The sequence below is a fragment of the Bos indicus genome, chromosome 18 (assembly GCF_029378745.1).
Source record: "Bos indicus isolate NIAB-ARS_2022 breed Sahiwal x Tharparkar chromosome 18, NIAB-ARS_B.indTharparkar_mat_pri_1.0, whole genome shotgun sequence".
NCBI classification, from domain to species: Eukaryota; Metazoa; Chordata; class Mammalia; order Artiodactyla; family Bovidae; genus Bos; species Bos indicus.
Window position 1 is genome coordinate 61,724,387 of NC_091777.1, and position 15,484 is coordinate 61,739,870.

Below are 15,484 nucleotides of genomic sequence, written 5' to 3' on the forward strand. Positions count from 1 at the left end.
ATCCTGAACCCTCCTCCCTCCTCCCTCCCCATACCATCCCTCTGGGTCGTCCCAGTGCACTAGCCCCAAGCATCCAGTATCGTGCATCGAACCTGGACTGGCAACTCGTTTCTTACATGATATTTTACATGTTTCAATGTCATTCTCCCAAATCTTCCCACCCTCTCCCTCTCCCACAGAGTCCATAAGACTGTTCTATACATCAGTGTCTCTTTTGCTGTCTCACACACTGGGTTAAACTTACACTTATTAAAACTGCTGGCTAGAAACCAGTAAGTTTTATAATACCCAATTCATGACTAAGTTTAGAAAATAAAGCTGAAAGATCCCTATCTGGATGTATGTATGTCTCAGTATTTGTCTTTGTTTTGGATTTTTGAGAGTAATTTGTAAAGGAGCTCTATTAAATTGGCTTAAAGAAAAGTAAGCACTTACAAATCAAACAATTCTAAAAATAAGAGACATTAAACTAAATGAATTTCAGGTTCACATGATCTGGGAAATATTCAGTGTTAAATATGGGATATGAAAGTTGAAGTCTCATTATGTACTTTAGAGTCATATTAATGACTCTTAATATGTCTTTAGAGTCATTAATATTAAATCTAATACTTTTATTGTGCCTGGATGGACTGAATGTCATTAAATTTATGCATGTATGTTACAGCGTTTGTCAGCAAAATCTAACTTGGTATAGGATACAAGCTTTTGAGTGAACCCTTTGGATATAATTATGTTTTAGGTTTTCTAGGTTTTTGGTAACTTGGAGCTACAGAGTTTTACTAAACCAAGTCAAATAATAACTCATTAAATGTCTAAAGTATTTTTAAGATAAAATACTGGAATATGGATCACTGAACAAATCTACATTTACCTACTTTTGTCTTCTTGGGAGAGCAAAACTAAAAATCTTGGGTTTATTGGACATGCTTTGTATTATGTTGGGGAAAGAAACTGTAATTTGGGAAAATGCAACCTATGAAATATGCTCTTAAGTTTCCCAATCAAAAATCGCTAATGTGACCAGTGGTTCACAATTGCTTTCTTCTCATTTTTCAATATAGGTTAAGGTTTTAAGAGCTGAGGATTCTACTTGAAAGGTCTTTAAAGCTACTCAAAGCAATAAAGGAAATATTTTGGAATACAGTAGGAAAGTTGTGTTAAGGGAGACACTGTGCATGTGTGGAAAGGCTCCTTGGAAGTCAAAAAAGAGGGGGGCACCATCCCATAATAGGTGCCAGAAGCTGCTGGGCTGGGATCTGTCTTGGAAAAAAAAAGTTACACACTCATGTTGGTGAGGGTCCTAGAGCTGGTCAGGACCTAATTGGCTAAAGGTAAACAAAACTGGAAGAAATGCCCTCTATGAATGATTCAGCTGTCTCTTTTTTTTTTTTTTTAATTTGTTTTATTTACCCATTTATTTTGGCTCTGATGGGTCTTCACTGCCCTGCAGGCTTTTCTGTAGTTGCAGAGAGCAGGGGCGAGTCTCCAGTTGCCGCGCTCTGGCTTCTCACTGCGGCGACGTCACGTGTTGGGGACCACAGGCTCTAGGGCTCCCTGGCTTCCCTAGGTGCTGCGGTTCCTGGGTCCGAGTGCACAGGTTCGATTGTCGTGACACATGGGCTTAGCTGCCACACGGCATGTGGGATCTTCCAGGACCAGGGATGGAACCCATGTCTCTGGTATCGGCAGGTGGATATTTATCACTGAGCCACCAGGGAGGCTTTGATTTAACTGCCTCTTTAAGGGGCTCCACCCTTTTAGGGAGAATGTCCACACCCTTTCTCTCCAGATGTGCATCTCTGCCTTGCTTCTGTCTTAACAAAACAGCTTCTGTCTGTACTTTCCTGTTTGTTGTGCTGTGTCTCTAAAAATACACTTTTTTTTTTTTTTACCATTTTGCCTTCTTGAGAAATGCATTTTTCAATGCAGGCAAGAGCCAGGGAAACCTTGTTTCCAGCCTCTAGCCCCTGGTGGATGAGCGGCTAGGATTCCTGGGTTTCATCCAGGCCCCCCAGGTCCAATTCCTGAGCAGAGAACTAAGACTTTGCTTCCAGCCCCCACTTATGGCTCTCTCTCTCTCTCTTTGAGATCAGCCCCACTCGGTTTCAAAAGATGGGAATTGCAAATGATTGGTAAACAAATCTTTGCCATTCCATGCTGACAAGTCTTTCAAAGACAAGAAATTATGTCATAACAGCTCTTTTTTCTGACATAGGTCCCATAATCTAAACTATTTTGAGCCATGAAGGGAGAGGCAAAAGGCTTTTCTTTAGGCTGCAGCATCTTAATTGCCTTCAGTTCAAAATAATCTACAAGCCAAAGTGGCACATTTTACAGTGGAAATTCTGCCCCCCGCCACTTCTCCTTAAGCAATGTTTCCAGTATATAATAATAGTATATTATTCGAAATATATTTAAAGAATATATAAATATACATTATATGTATATATGAATCACTTCGCTGAACAATTGAAACATTATAAATCAAAAACACTTTAATAAAAAAAATTTTTTTTTTAAGATGCTGAAGCTCCAACACTTTGGGTACCTGATGTGAAGAGCCGACTAATTTGAAAAGACCCTGATGCTTGAAAGATTGAGGGCAGGAGGAGAAGGGGACGGCAGAGGATGGGATGGTTGGTTGGCATCACCGACTCGATGGACATGAGTGTGAGCAAACTCCAGGAGACAGTGAGGGACAGGGAAGCCTGGCATCCACGCAGTCCATGGAGTTGCAAAGAGTTGGACAAAAGTTAGTCACTGAACTGAACTGAACGGATGTTTAAGAAACCAAATCTCAGAGACAGGGAGCTTGTCAATGTGTCCTTTTTCACCTGCTCCCCATCACTCCTTTGCTTCCTAGAACTGGACTCCTGGGGCCAAGGGCACATGGACTTTCTTGACGGCTTGCTGTGTCATTTTCTCAGCAGATCTGACCCTCCTCGACTTTATCTAGGATGCTGTGTCAGGATGTTCACCAATTTGGTCAAAAGCTGGTCCGCAGGCGGCTGCTGGAGCCCAGGGATGGGTTTGAGAGGCCCAAGACCGGTCATCTGAATACTCTGGACCTGGTGGCCTTGGGTGTGGGCAGCACCCTGGGAGCTGGTGTGTACATCTTGGTTGGAGAAGTGGCTGTGTATGAGGCTGGACCAGCAACTGTCATCTGCTTCTTTGTGGCTGGCCTGTCTACTCTTTTGTCTGGGCTCTGCTATGCGGAGTTGGCAGCCTGGGTACCACGCCCCGGTTCTGCCTACCTCTACAGCTACGTCACCATGGGTCAGCTGTGTGCCTTCATCATTGGCTGGAACCTCATCCTGTCCTTTGTCATGGGTGAGAAGATGGGATGGGGGAAGGCGGGGCTTAAGGTCAGAAAATTCAGAGGGGGATTGGAGTGTTGCTGACTCATGAGATCTTTATTATCCACCTTGTGGAGTGAAGTGGGTAATTGTAGAGGAACTTCATAGCTTGAAACTTTATTCTACTTAGATCTACACTGCTTTCCTGAAATGATGGGAGCTAGAACCGAGAAGGAAAAGCACCTATAGGGGGTGGGTGAGAGGAGCCCACAAGCTCCTGCCCTCACCGTAGTGAAGTCTCTGCTCAGCTGTTTCCTTTCATCTCCTCCTAAAATATTAAATTGGAGAAGGAAATGGCAACCCACTCCAGTATTCTTGCCTGGGGAGTACCGCGGACAGAGGAACCTGCCAGGTTACAGTCCATGGGGTCACAAAGAGTTGGACACGACTGAGTGATTAACAACAACAACAACAACACATTAAATAGTTGACCTGTTCTGTAAATCATCTGGGCCTACTCTGTCCACTCCATAAAAGGAAACATTTGGAGATTAGGGATTTTCTGTTTTCTCCCCCAAATAAATCGCATGGTACACGGTGAGGGTGCAATTTGTAATTGTCAATGGGTCTTCATCTTTTGCTGCTGTAGCGACTGCCTGTGAGGCCAGAGCCTGGAGCTACATCTTTGACAGCCTGATTGGGAACCACATCTCTCAGGTGTTCCAGGAGACTTTCTCTCTGCATGTGCCCTACTTCCTGGCGACCTATGTAGACTTTTTTGCCTTCATCCTGGTGCTGCTGCTCACAGGTGAGACAGAGGTCAGCTAAAGTGGGGTGTGGAAGGGGAGCTGGGGTACAAAAGGCTTGGGGTTCTGGAATGGTGGGAGGATTAGGACTGGAATGAAGTGTCTGAGATAAGAGAGACAGGAAGGCAAGACACAGACCATTGTTTTCAACCCTTGGCAGTCTTGACATTCTGGCTTGAATCATTCTGTGGTGTCGGGGGCTCTCCTGTTCATTGTAGGTTTTGCTTTCAGTCGTTGTCAGATCCTGAGTGGCACCCCTGGTCTTTGTTGTTTAGTCGATAAGTCGTTATCTGACTCTTTGCCACCCCATGCAATGTAGCCCGCCAGGTCCCTCTGTCCACAGGATTTTCCAGGCAAGACTACTGGAGTGGGTTGCCATTTCCTTCTGCAGGGGATCTTCCTGACCCCAGGATCAAATCTGCATCTCCTGCATTGGCAGGTGGATTCTTTACCACTGAGCCACTAGGGAAGCCGCCACTTATCTTTACTGACTAGAAAAATTGATGCCCTCCACCCAAAGTATGACAATCAGAATGCCTCAAGGTACTGCCAGAAGTTTCTTCAGAGACAAAGTCACCCCCATCTGATAATCATTACTTAGGCTTACAAGTTTCTTCCTTGTACTGAGATTGAAGATGTTTGTTTAATTCAGAGGAAATTCACACAGAGTAAAATTAACTATTTTACTGTACTCCCCCAGTTTACTAAGATATGATTGCTACACAAGATTATATAATTTTAAGATGAGGAAAGTAATGATTTGATAGACCTGTCTACTATGAGATGACTGCCACAATAAGAAATTAGCCATTTGCAAGTGTACAATTCTGTGGGACTTGTATTACATTCACAGTGCTGTGGAACCATCACCTCCACCTACTTCCAAACATTTTCATCACAACAAAAGGAAATCCCTAAAGATTTAAACATAAGACCAGACCTTAAAACTCCTAGAGGAAAACATAGGCAAAACACTCTCTGACATAAATCACAGCAGGATCCTCTATGACCCACCTCCCAGAGTATGGAAATAAAAGCAAAAATAGGTTCCAGTTTCATCCATCTCATTAGAACTGATTCAAATGTATTCTTTTTAATGGCTGAGTAATACTCCATTGTGTATATGTACCACAGCTTTCTTATCCATTCATCTGCTGATGGGCATCTAGGTTGCTTCCATGTCCTGGCTATTATAAACAGTGCTGCAATGAACATTGGGGTACATGTGTCTCTTTCCCTTCTGGTTTCCTCAGTGTGTATGCCCAGCAGTGGGATTGCTGGATCATAAGGCAGTTCTATTTCCAGTTTTTTAAGGAATCTCCACACTGTTCTCCATAGTGGCTGTACTAGTTTGCATTCCCACCAACAGTGTAAGAGAGTTCCCTTTTCTCCAGTACTGGATGCTTGGGGCTGGTGCACTGGGACGACCCAGAGGGAGGAGGGAGGAGGGTTCAGGCTGGGGAATGCGGGTATACCTGTGGCGGATTCATTTTGATATTTGGCAAAACTAATACAATATTGTAAAGTTTAAAAATAAAATAAAAATTAAAAAAAGAAAAAAAAAGTGAAAATAAACAAATGGAACCTAAATAACTTAAAAGCTTTTGCACAACGAAGGAAACAATAAGCAGAGTGAAAAGACAGCCTTTGGAATGGGAGAAAATAATAGCAAACAGAGCAACTGACAAAGAATTAATCTCAAAAATATACAAGCAACTCCTGCAGCTCAATTCCAGAAAAATAAATGGCCCAATCAAAAAATGGGCCAAAAACAACTAAACAGACAGTTCCCCAAAGAAGACATACAGATGGCTAACAAATACATGAAAAGATGCTCAACATCATTCATTATCAGAGAAATGCAAATCAAAACCACGATGAGGTACCATCTCATGTTGGTCAGAATGGATGCTATCAAAAAATCTACAAGCAATAAATGCTGGAGAGGGTGTGGAGAAAAAGGAACCCTCTTTCACTGTTAGTGGGAATGCAAACTAGTACAGCCACAATGGAGAACAGTGTGGAGATTCCTTAAAAATCTGGAAATAGAACTGCCACATGATCCTGCAATCTCACTGCTGGGCATACACACCAAGGAAACCAGAATTGAAAGAGACACATGTACCCCAATGTTCATCGCAGCACTGTTTACAATAACCAGGACATGGAAGCAACCTAGATGTCCATCGGCAGATGAATGGATAAAAAAGCTGTGGCACATATACACAATGGAATATTACTCAGCCATTAAAAAGGATACATTTGAATCAGTTCTAATGAGGTGGATGAAACTGGAGGCTATTATACAGAGTGAAGTAAGCCAGAAAGAAAAACACCAATACAGTATACTAACACATATATATGGAATTTAGAAAGATGGTAACAACGACCCTCTATGCAAGACAGCAAAAGAGACACAGATGTATAGAACAGTATTTCCGACTCTGTGGGAGAAGGCAAGGGTGGGATGATTTGAGGGAATAGCATTGAAACACATATAGTACCATATGTGAAACAGATCGCCAGTCCAGGTTCGAAGCATGAGACAGGGTGCTCAGGGCTGGTGCACTGGAATGACCCTGGGGGATGGGTTGGGGAGGGAGGTGGGAGGGAGGTTCAGGATGGGGAACACATGTACACCCATGGCTGATTCATGTCAATGTATGGCAAAAACCACTACAATATTGTAAAGTGATTAGCCTCCAACTAAAATAAATAAATTAAAAAAAAAAAAAGCAAACAAATGGTGGTGATTGCAGCAATGAAATTAAAAGACGCTTACTATTTGAAAGGAAAGCTATGACCAACCAAAATAGCATATTCAAAAGCAGAGACATTACTTTGCCAACAAAGGTCCGTCTAGTCAAGGCTATGGTTTTTCCAATGGTCATGTATGGATGTGAGAGTTGGACAGTGAAGAAAGCTGAGCGCGGAAGAATTGATGCTTTTGAACTGTGGTGTTGGAGAAGACTCTAGAGAGTCCCTTGGGCTGCAAGGAGATCCAACTAGTCCATTCTAAAGGAGATCAGTCCTGGGTGTTCTGTGGAAGGAATGATGCTAAAGCTGAAACTCCAGTACTTTGGCCACCTCATGTGAAGAGTTGACTCATTGGAAAAGACTGATGCTGGGAGGGATTGGGGGCAGGAGGAGAAGGGGACAACAGAGGATGAGACAGCTGGATGGCATCACCGACTTGATGGATGTGAGTTTGAGTGAACTCTGGGAGTTGGTGATGGACAGGGAGGCCTGGCGTGCTGCAATTCATGGGGTCGCAAAAAGTCGGACACAACTGAGTGACTGAACTGAACTGAAAATAAATAAATTAAAAAAACAACAACAACAACAAAAGGAAACCCTGTACCCTCTGAGCAGTCACCATCCACCTGCTACTAATGCCCAGACCCCAGCTCCTGTAAGCACTAGTTTCCTTTCTGTGTCTATGGATTCGGTTATTTTGGATGTCTCATATTCTATCTTTCCCACAGGACTACTGGTTCTGGGAGTTCATGAGTCAGCCCTAGTTAACAAAGTGTTCACAAGCTTGAACCTTTTGGTCCTCAGCTTCATCATCCTCTCTGGCTTCATTAAGGGAGACCTGCACAACTGGAAGCTCACGAATCAGGACTACTCATTGACCACATTGAACACATCTGGATACAGTGACATCTCTCGGTTAGGAGGGTCCTCTTGGCCAGCTCTTGCATGTGGATGGTGCAGAGCTGCGAATATGGTGGAGACTAAAGAGACCTGGGCTGATGGATCCAGGGGGTGGGAGTCCTGGAGCCCAGCACTTGTGGTATTAAGGGAGGAGTCCAGAAGAGGTCATTGAACTCACCTCACCCACCTTCTTTCTTGTTCCTTCTCTCACCATAGCTTGGGCCCTCTGGGTTCTGGAGGGCTTGTGCCCTTTGGCTTTGAAGGGATTCTTCATGGAGCAGCGACATGTTTCTATGCCTTTGTTGGCTTTGATGTCATTGCCACTACAGGTAACGTGATCACTGTGTGTCCTATCGAGGGTCTGGGCAGGTAGGGCTGTCCTTGGGCATAGGGATTGGGAGAAGGTTAGACTGCTTTTGGAGGTGCAAGAAGGAAGGGGATTTTGTGCTTTCATTCCAGTGTCTTTCTTGACTCAGTAATTCACCGATCTTGCAGGGGGTGAAGTCCTAAATCCTCATCGTTCCATCCCCTTGGGCATCGTGATTTCACTCTCCATCTGCTTTTTGGCGTGTTTTGGTGTCTCGGCGGCACTCACTCTCATGGTGCCCTACTACCAGATTCAGCTTGAGAGCCCCTTGCCGCAGGCTTTTCTCCACATTGGGTGGGGCCCTGCCAGATATGTTGTGGCTGTTGGCGCCCTCTGTGCTCTTACGTCCAGGTCAGTGTCTTGGTTTTCTCCCCATCCACTGTCAGATGCTTGGGTATCTCAGCCCTTGGGATTGAGAGACAAGAGGGAAGGACATCTTGCCCTTGTAGACTAGGGATCAGAAGCCACTGTCTGCCCTGCTTCTGCACGTCCTCATATGTGTTTCCATTTTCTCTTCCAGTCTCCTGTGTACCATATTCCCCATGCCTCGGTTGATCTATGCAATGGCAGAGGATGGGCTCCTTTTCCGGGGACTTGCTTGGACCCGTACCCGCACAGGCAACCCCATCCTGGCCATCATATTTGCTGGAAGTCTTACAGGTTAAAAACAACAACAACAACAAATCCACTCTGTCCTTGATCAATTTTCTAGACTTGTATATTTCCTCTGGTTTCTCACTATCTCCATCCATCTTGTTTGTTCCCTCATTCCAGGGGTCATGACTTTACTCTTTGAGCTCAGTGATCTTGTGGACCTCGTGTCAACTGCGATGCTGCTTGCTTACTCCCTGGTGGCATTTTCTGTCCTTGTCCTCAGGTGAGACTCCAGTATAGTTTGACTGGGGTCAGGGGAGAAAGGTCTTTGGTTTGTCCAAGTTTAATCGGGAGATAATCCTTTTCCGCCTTCCATGCTCCCTTCTAAATGTCCTGCTATCATTAAGTTGGGAAAGATTAGATTGTCTGATGTTGGATGAGTAGGGGCTGCTATGAATATTGACTTAATATTTCTACTTCAGGTATCAGCCAGACCAGAACTTAAGCGACAAAGAGGCAACAGAGGAGGAAATTGATATTTCTCTGCTAGAAGCAAGTCATTTTGAACCTGGGCCTGAAGCAAGAACCTCAAACATTCTAAAGAGTCTCTGCTGCCCCAGTAACACCATTCCCACTCTGAAATCTGGGCAGATTGTCTATTCATGTGCCTTCCTGCTTGGTTAGTGTTGGGATTTCTCATTGGTTGTATTCTGAAATTAACAGAATGGGGAGGGCAGATCATGTGGGGAAGTTGAGGAAGAATCAAGGTAGGATGGCCCTTCATGAGGTGGACAGTTTCAGAGATGGGTGTGACCCAAAGTTCTGACATCTTTGTCTTCTGGGTCCAGCCTGTTCTCCTCCACCTTGACTCTTGCAGTTCTCCTGCTGACCATCCTGAGCCTGGTCCTGGCCCAGTGGCCCAGCCAGGTGTTCTCTGGAGACCCCGTGCTCACAACAGTGGCTGTGCTGCTGCTGCTTCTCATCACTGGGGTCACGGCCATCATCTGGAGGCAGCCCCAGAGCCCCTTTCCTGTTTACTTCAAGGTAAGTGACCTTATGTGCCCAGAGTGTCCACCTTGAGTGAATGAAGTCAGCCTGCTTTGAGGTCTAAACATCTCTGTCAGACCAAGGAATAAGGGGAGTTGCTAAAACCCATGGAAACTTCTCTGATCCACACTTGGTGCTTCACATACACAATCTCAGGAGGCACTGAACTCAGTCTGAATAGGATTGTGGTCACCCTACCCATACAGGGCAGCGTCTCCCTCTCAGACGTCTGGGCTGTGTTCAGGGATGAACTGACTCTGCCCACAGGTCCCTGCTCTGCCTGTCCTCCCACTGGTGAGCATCTTTGTGAATGTTTACCTGATGATGCAGATGGACACTGGGACCTGGACCCTATTTGGCATTTGGATGGGGATTGGTAAGTGGCTTCCTTGGAAAATAAGACCTCCTGAGGGACTGAATCAAATCACCTTCCTACTACTTCTCCCCTCCTGTTAGACATCATAAAAGGAGGCCCGTTGCGCATTTGTAAGTGAGAAGAGTGCCAAATTTTCTTTCTCACTGTCTCATTTGCCTGCTAGGATTCACCATATACTTTGGATATGGGATCAGACACAGCCTGGAGAACAATGAGCCGCAGCCACCAGCCTCCACCTCGCAGACTTGACAAACACATTCCTAGTGATGAATGGTCTTAACCACAGGAAACAGATGCTGTGTGGAATCCTTCTATGCACTGGAGGTATCTTGTGGTTCAAGGGGCATTTTGAGCCTCTATGGAGCTTGAGGTTGGAATGCATTTAGAGCCCTGTGTTCATTGGTAGTGGACAAAATGGCTTCAGAGTTGTATACTTTTAAGTTTTCAAAGCTTAGTATGCATGCAGAAAAGTGCATGCTTCATAAGTGAGTTGCAAGATCAGTTTTCACAAAGAAAGTACAACAATGGAAACATCGAGCTGAGGAACAAATAAAATATTTTTTTTCTTTTTTCTTTAATAGAAAATTATTTAATTAGTATACATGTGTTCCCCATCCTGAACCCTCCTCCCTCCTCCCTCTCCACACCATCCCTCTGGGTCGTCCCAGTGCACCAGCCCCAAGCATACAGCATCGTGCATTGAACCTGGACTGGCATCTCGTTTCATACATGACGTTTCACATGTTTCATTGCCATTCTCCCAAATCTTCCCACCCTCTCCCTCTCCCACAGAGTCCATAAGACTGTTCTATACATCAGTGTCTCTTTTGCTGTCTCATACACCGGGTTATTGTTACCATCTTTCTAAATACCATATATATGCATTAGTATACTGTATTTATGTTTTTCCTTCTGGCTTACTTCACTCTGTATAATAGGCTCCAGTTTCATCCACCTCATTAGAACTGATTCAAATGTATTCTTTTTAATGGCTGAGTAATACTCCATTGTGTATATGTACCACAGCTTTCTTATCCATTCATCTGCTGATGGACATCTAGGTTGCTTCCATGTCTTGGCTATTATAAACAGTGCTGCGATGAACATTGGGGTACACGTGTCTCTTTCTCTTCTGGTTTCCTCAGTGTGTATGCCCAGCAGTGGGATTGCTGGATCATAAGGCAGTTCTATTTTCAGTTTTTTAAGGAATCTCCACACTGTTCTCCATAGTGGCTGTAATAGTTTGCATTCCCACCAACAGTGTAAGAGGGTTCCCTTTTCTCCACACCCTCTCCAGCATTTATTATTTGTAGACTTTTGGATCACAGCCATTCTGACTGGTGTGAAATGGTACCTCATAGTGGTTTTTATTTGTATTTCTCTGATAATGAGTGATGTTGAGCATCTTTTCATGTGTTTGTTAGCCATCTGTATGTCTTCTTTGGAGAAATGTCTATTTAGATCTTTGGCCCATTTTTTGATTGCGTCATTTATTTTTCTGGAGTTGAGCTGTAGGAGTTGCTTGTATATTTTTGAGATTAGTTGTTGGTCGGTTGCTTCATTTGCTATTATTTTCTCCCATTCTGAAGGCTGTCTTTTCACCTTGCTAATAGTTTCCTTTGATGTGCAGAAGCTTTGAAGTTTAATTAGGTCCCATTTGTTTATTTTTACTTTTATTTCCAATATTCTGGGAGGTGGATCATAGAGGATCCTGCTGTGATGTATGTCAGAGAGTGTTTTGCCTATGTTCTCCTCTAGGAGTTTTATAGTTTCTGGTCTTACGTTGAGATCTTTAATCCATTTTGAGTTTATTTTTGTATATGGTGTTAGAAAGTGTTCTAGTTTCATTCTTTTACAAGTGGTTGACCAGATTTCCCAGCACCACTTGTTAAAGGGATTGTCTTTAATCCATTGTATATTCTTGCCTCCTTTGTCAAAGATAAGGTGTCCATATGTGCGTGGATTTATCTCTGGGCTTTCTATTTTGTTCCATTGATCTATATTTCTGTCTTTGTGCCAGTACCATACTGTCTTGATGACTGTGGCTTTGTAGTAGAGCCTGAAGTCAGGTAGGTTGATTCCTCCAGTTCCATTTTTCTTTCTCAAGATCGCTTTGGTTATTCGAGGTTTTTTGTATTTCCATACAAATTGTGAAATTATTTGTTCTAGCTCTGTGAAGAATACTGTTGGTAGCTTGATAGGGATTGCATTGAATCTATAAATTGCTTTGGGTAGTATACTCATTTTCACTATATTGATTCTTCCAATCCATGAACATGGTATATTTCTCCATCTATTTGTGTCCTCTTTGATTTCTTTCACCAGTATTTTATAGTTTTCTATATATAGGTCTTTAGTTTCTTTAGGTAGATATATTCCTAAGTATTTTATTCTTTTCGTTGCAATGGTGAATGGAATTGTTTCCTTAATTTCTCTTTCTGTTTTCTCATTATTAGTGTATAGGAATGCAAGGGATTTTTGTGTGTTGATTTTATATCCTGCAACTTTACTATAATCATTGATTAGTTCTAGTAATTTTCTGGTGGAGTCTTTAGGGTTTTCTATGTAGAGGATCATGTCATCTGCAAATAGTGAGAGTTTTACTTCTTCTTTTCCAATTTGGATTCCTTTTATTTCTTTTTCTGCTCTGATTGCTGTGGCCAAAACTTCCAAAACTATGTTGAATAGTAATGGTGAAAGTGGGCACCCTTGTCTTGTTCCTGACTTTAGAGGAAATGCTTTCAATTTTTCACCATTGAGGATAATGTTTGCTGTGGGTTTGTCATATATAGCTTTTATTATGTTGAGGTATGTTCCTTCTATTCCTGCTTTCTGGAGAGTTTTTATCATAAATGGGTGTTGAATTTTGTCAAAGGCTTTCTCTGCATCTATTGAGATAATCATATGGTTTTTATTTTTCAGTTTGTTAATGTGGTGTATTACATTGATTGATTTGCGGATATTGAAGAATCCTTGCATCCCTTGGATAAAGCCCCCTTGGTCATGGTGTATGATCTTTTTAATGTGTTGTTGGATTCTGATTGCTAGAATTTTGTTAAGGATTTTTGCATCTATGTTCATCAGTGATATTGGCCTGTGGTTTTCTTTTTTTGTGGCATCTTTGTCAGGTTTTGGTATTAGGGTGATGGTGGCCTCATAGAATGAGTTTGGAAGTTTACCTTCCTCTGCAATTTTCTGGAAGAGTTTGAGTAGGATAGGTATTAGCTCTTCTCTAAATTTTTGGTAGAATTCAGCTGTGAAGCCGTCTGGACTTGGGTTTTTATTTGCTGGAAGATTTCTGATTACAGTTTCAATTTCCTTGCTTGTGATGGGTCTGTTAAGATTTTCTATTTCTTCCTGGTTCCGTTTTGGAAAGTTGTACTTTCTAAGAATTTGTCCATTTCTTCCACGTTGTCCATTTTATTGGCATATAATTGCTGATAGTAGTCTCTTATGATCCTTTGTATTTCTGTGTTGTCTGTTGTGATCTCTTCATTTTCGTTTCTAATTTTATTGATTTGATTTTTCTCCCTTTGTTTCTTGATGAGTCTGGCTAATGGTTTGTCAATTTTATTTGTCCTTTCAAAGAACCAGTTTTTGGCTTTGTTGATTTTTCCTATGGTCTCTTTTGTTTCTTTTGCATTTATTTCTGCCCTAATTTTTAAGATTTCTTTCCTTCTACTAACCCTGGGGTTCTTCATTTCTTCCTTTTCTAGTTGCTTTAGGTGTAGAGTTAGGTTATTTATTTGACTTTTCTCTTGTTTCTTGAGGTATGCCTGTATTGCTATGAACTTTCCCCTTAGGACTGCTTTTACAGTGTCCCACAGGTTGTGGGTTGTTGTGTTTTCATTTTCATTCATTTCTATGCAAATTTTGATTTCTTTTTTGATTTCTTCTGTGATTTGTTGGTTATTCAGCAGCGTGTTGTTCACCCTCCATATGTTGGAATTTTTAATAGTTTTTCTCCTGTAATTGAGATCTAATCTTACTGCATTGTGGTCAGCAAAGATGCTTGGAATGATTTCCATTTTTTTGAATTTACCGAGGCTAGATTTATGGCCCAGGATGTCATCTATCCTGGAGAAGGTTCCATGTGCACTTGAGAAAAAGGTGATATTCATTGTTTTGGGATGAAATGTCCTATAGATATCAATTAGGTCTAACTGGTCTATTGTATCATTTAAAGTTCGTGTTTCCTTGTTAACTTTCTGTTTAGTTGATCTATCCATAGGTGTGAGTGAGGTATTAAAGTCTCCCACTATTATTGTGTTATTGTTAATTTCTCCTTTCATACTTGTTAGCATTTGTCTTACATATTGCGGCGCTCCTGTGTTGGGTGCATATATATTTATAATTGTTATATCTTCTTCTTGGATTGATCCTTTGATCATTATGTAGTGACCGTCTTTGCCTCTTTTCATAGCCTTTGTTTTAAAGTCTATTTTGTCTGATATGAGTATTGCTACTCCTGCTTTCTTTTGGTCCCTACTTGCATGGAAAATCTTTTTCAAGCCCTTCACTTTCAGTCTGTATGTGTCCCCTGTTTTGAGGTGGGTCTCTTGTAGACAGCATATGTAGGAGTCTTGTTTTTGTATCCATTCAGCCAGTCTTTGTCTTTTGGTTGGGGCATTCAACCCATTTACGTTTAAGGTAATTATTGATAAGTATGATCCCATTGCCATTTACTTTATTGTTTTGGTTCGAATTTATACACCTTTTTTGTGTTTCCTGTCTAGAGAATATCCTTTAGTATTTGTTGGAGAGTTGGTTTGGTGGTGCCGAATTCTCTCAGCTTTTGCTTGTCTGTAAAGCTTTTGATTTCTCCTTCATATTTGAATGAGATCCTTGCTGGGTACAATAATCTGGGCTGTAGGTTATTTTCTTTCATCGCTTTAAGTGTGTCTTGCCATTCCCTCCCGATTGGAGAGTTTCTATTGAAAGATCAGCTGTTATCCATATGGGTTTTCCCTTGTGTGTTATTTGCTGTTTTTCCCTTGCTGCTTTTAATATTTGTTCTTTGTGTTTGATCTTTGTTAATTTGATTAACATGTGTCTTGGGGTGTTTTGCCTTGGGTTTATCCTGTTTGGGACTCTCTGGGTTTCTTGGACTTGGGTGATTATTTCCTTCCCCATTTTAGGGAAATTTTCAACTATTATCTCCTCAACTATTTTCTCATGGTCTTTGTTTTTGTCTTCTTCTTCTGGAACCCCTATGATTTGAATGTTGTAGCGTTTAATATTGTCCTGGAGGTCTCTGAGATTGTCCTCATTTCTTTTAATTCATTTTTCTTTTATCCTCTCTGATTCATTTATTTCTACCATTCTATCTTCTAATTCA

At 42.1% G+C, this 15,484-nt stretch overlaps 1 protein-coding gene across 4 annotated transcripts in view; it reads left to right on the top strand.

Annotated features, from left to right (window-relative positions):
- The window catches only part of LOC139177198 (cationic amino acid transporter 3-like), a 32,081-nt gene that overhangs the window by 4,355 nt on the left and 12,242 nt on the right, over positions 1 to 15,484 (top strand). For 2 of the 4 annotated variants that reach the window (XR_011561693.1, XR_011561694.1), the window contains exons 3-13: positions 2,525 to 3,333; positions 3,949 to 4,107; positions 7,591 to 7,777; positions 7,979 to 8,091; positions 8,258 to 8,480; positions 8,650 to 8,789; positions 8,904 to 9,006; positions 9,206 to 9,402; positions 9,601 to 9,767; positions 9,977 to 10,146; positions 10,310 to 10,470. Coding sequence is in view for 2 of the 4 variants with exons in the window: in XM_070771676.1 (XP_070627777.1) it covers positions 2,961 to 3,333; positions 3,949 to 4,107; positions 7,591 to 7,777; positions 7,979 to 8,091; positions 8,258 to 8,480; positions 8,650 to 8,789; positions 8,904 to 9,006; positions 9,206 to 9,402; positions 9,601 to 9,767; positions 9,977 to 10,146; positions 10,310 to 10,361 (1,884 nt within the window). In the remaining 2 variants the exon portion in view is untranslated. Of the gene's footprint in view, positions 1 to 2,524; positions 3,334 to 3,948; positions 4,108 to 7,590; positions 7,778 to 7,978; positions 8,092 to 8,257; positions 8,481 to 8,649; positions 8,790 to 8,903; positions 9,007 to 9,205; positions 9,403 to 9,600; positions 9,768 to 9,976; positions 10,147 to 10,309; positions 10,720 to 15,484 lie in introns of those variants that run through there. The other 2 variants (XM_070771676.1, XM_070771678.1) reach the window with 2 other exon arrangements.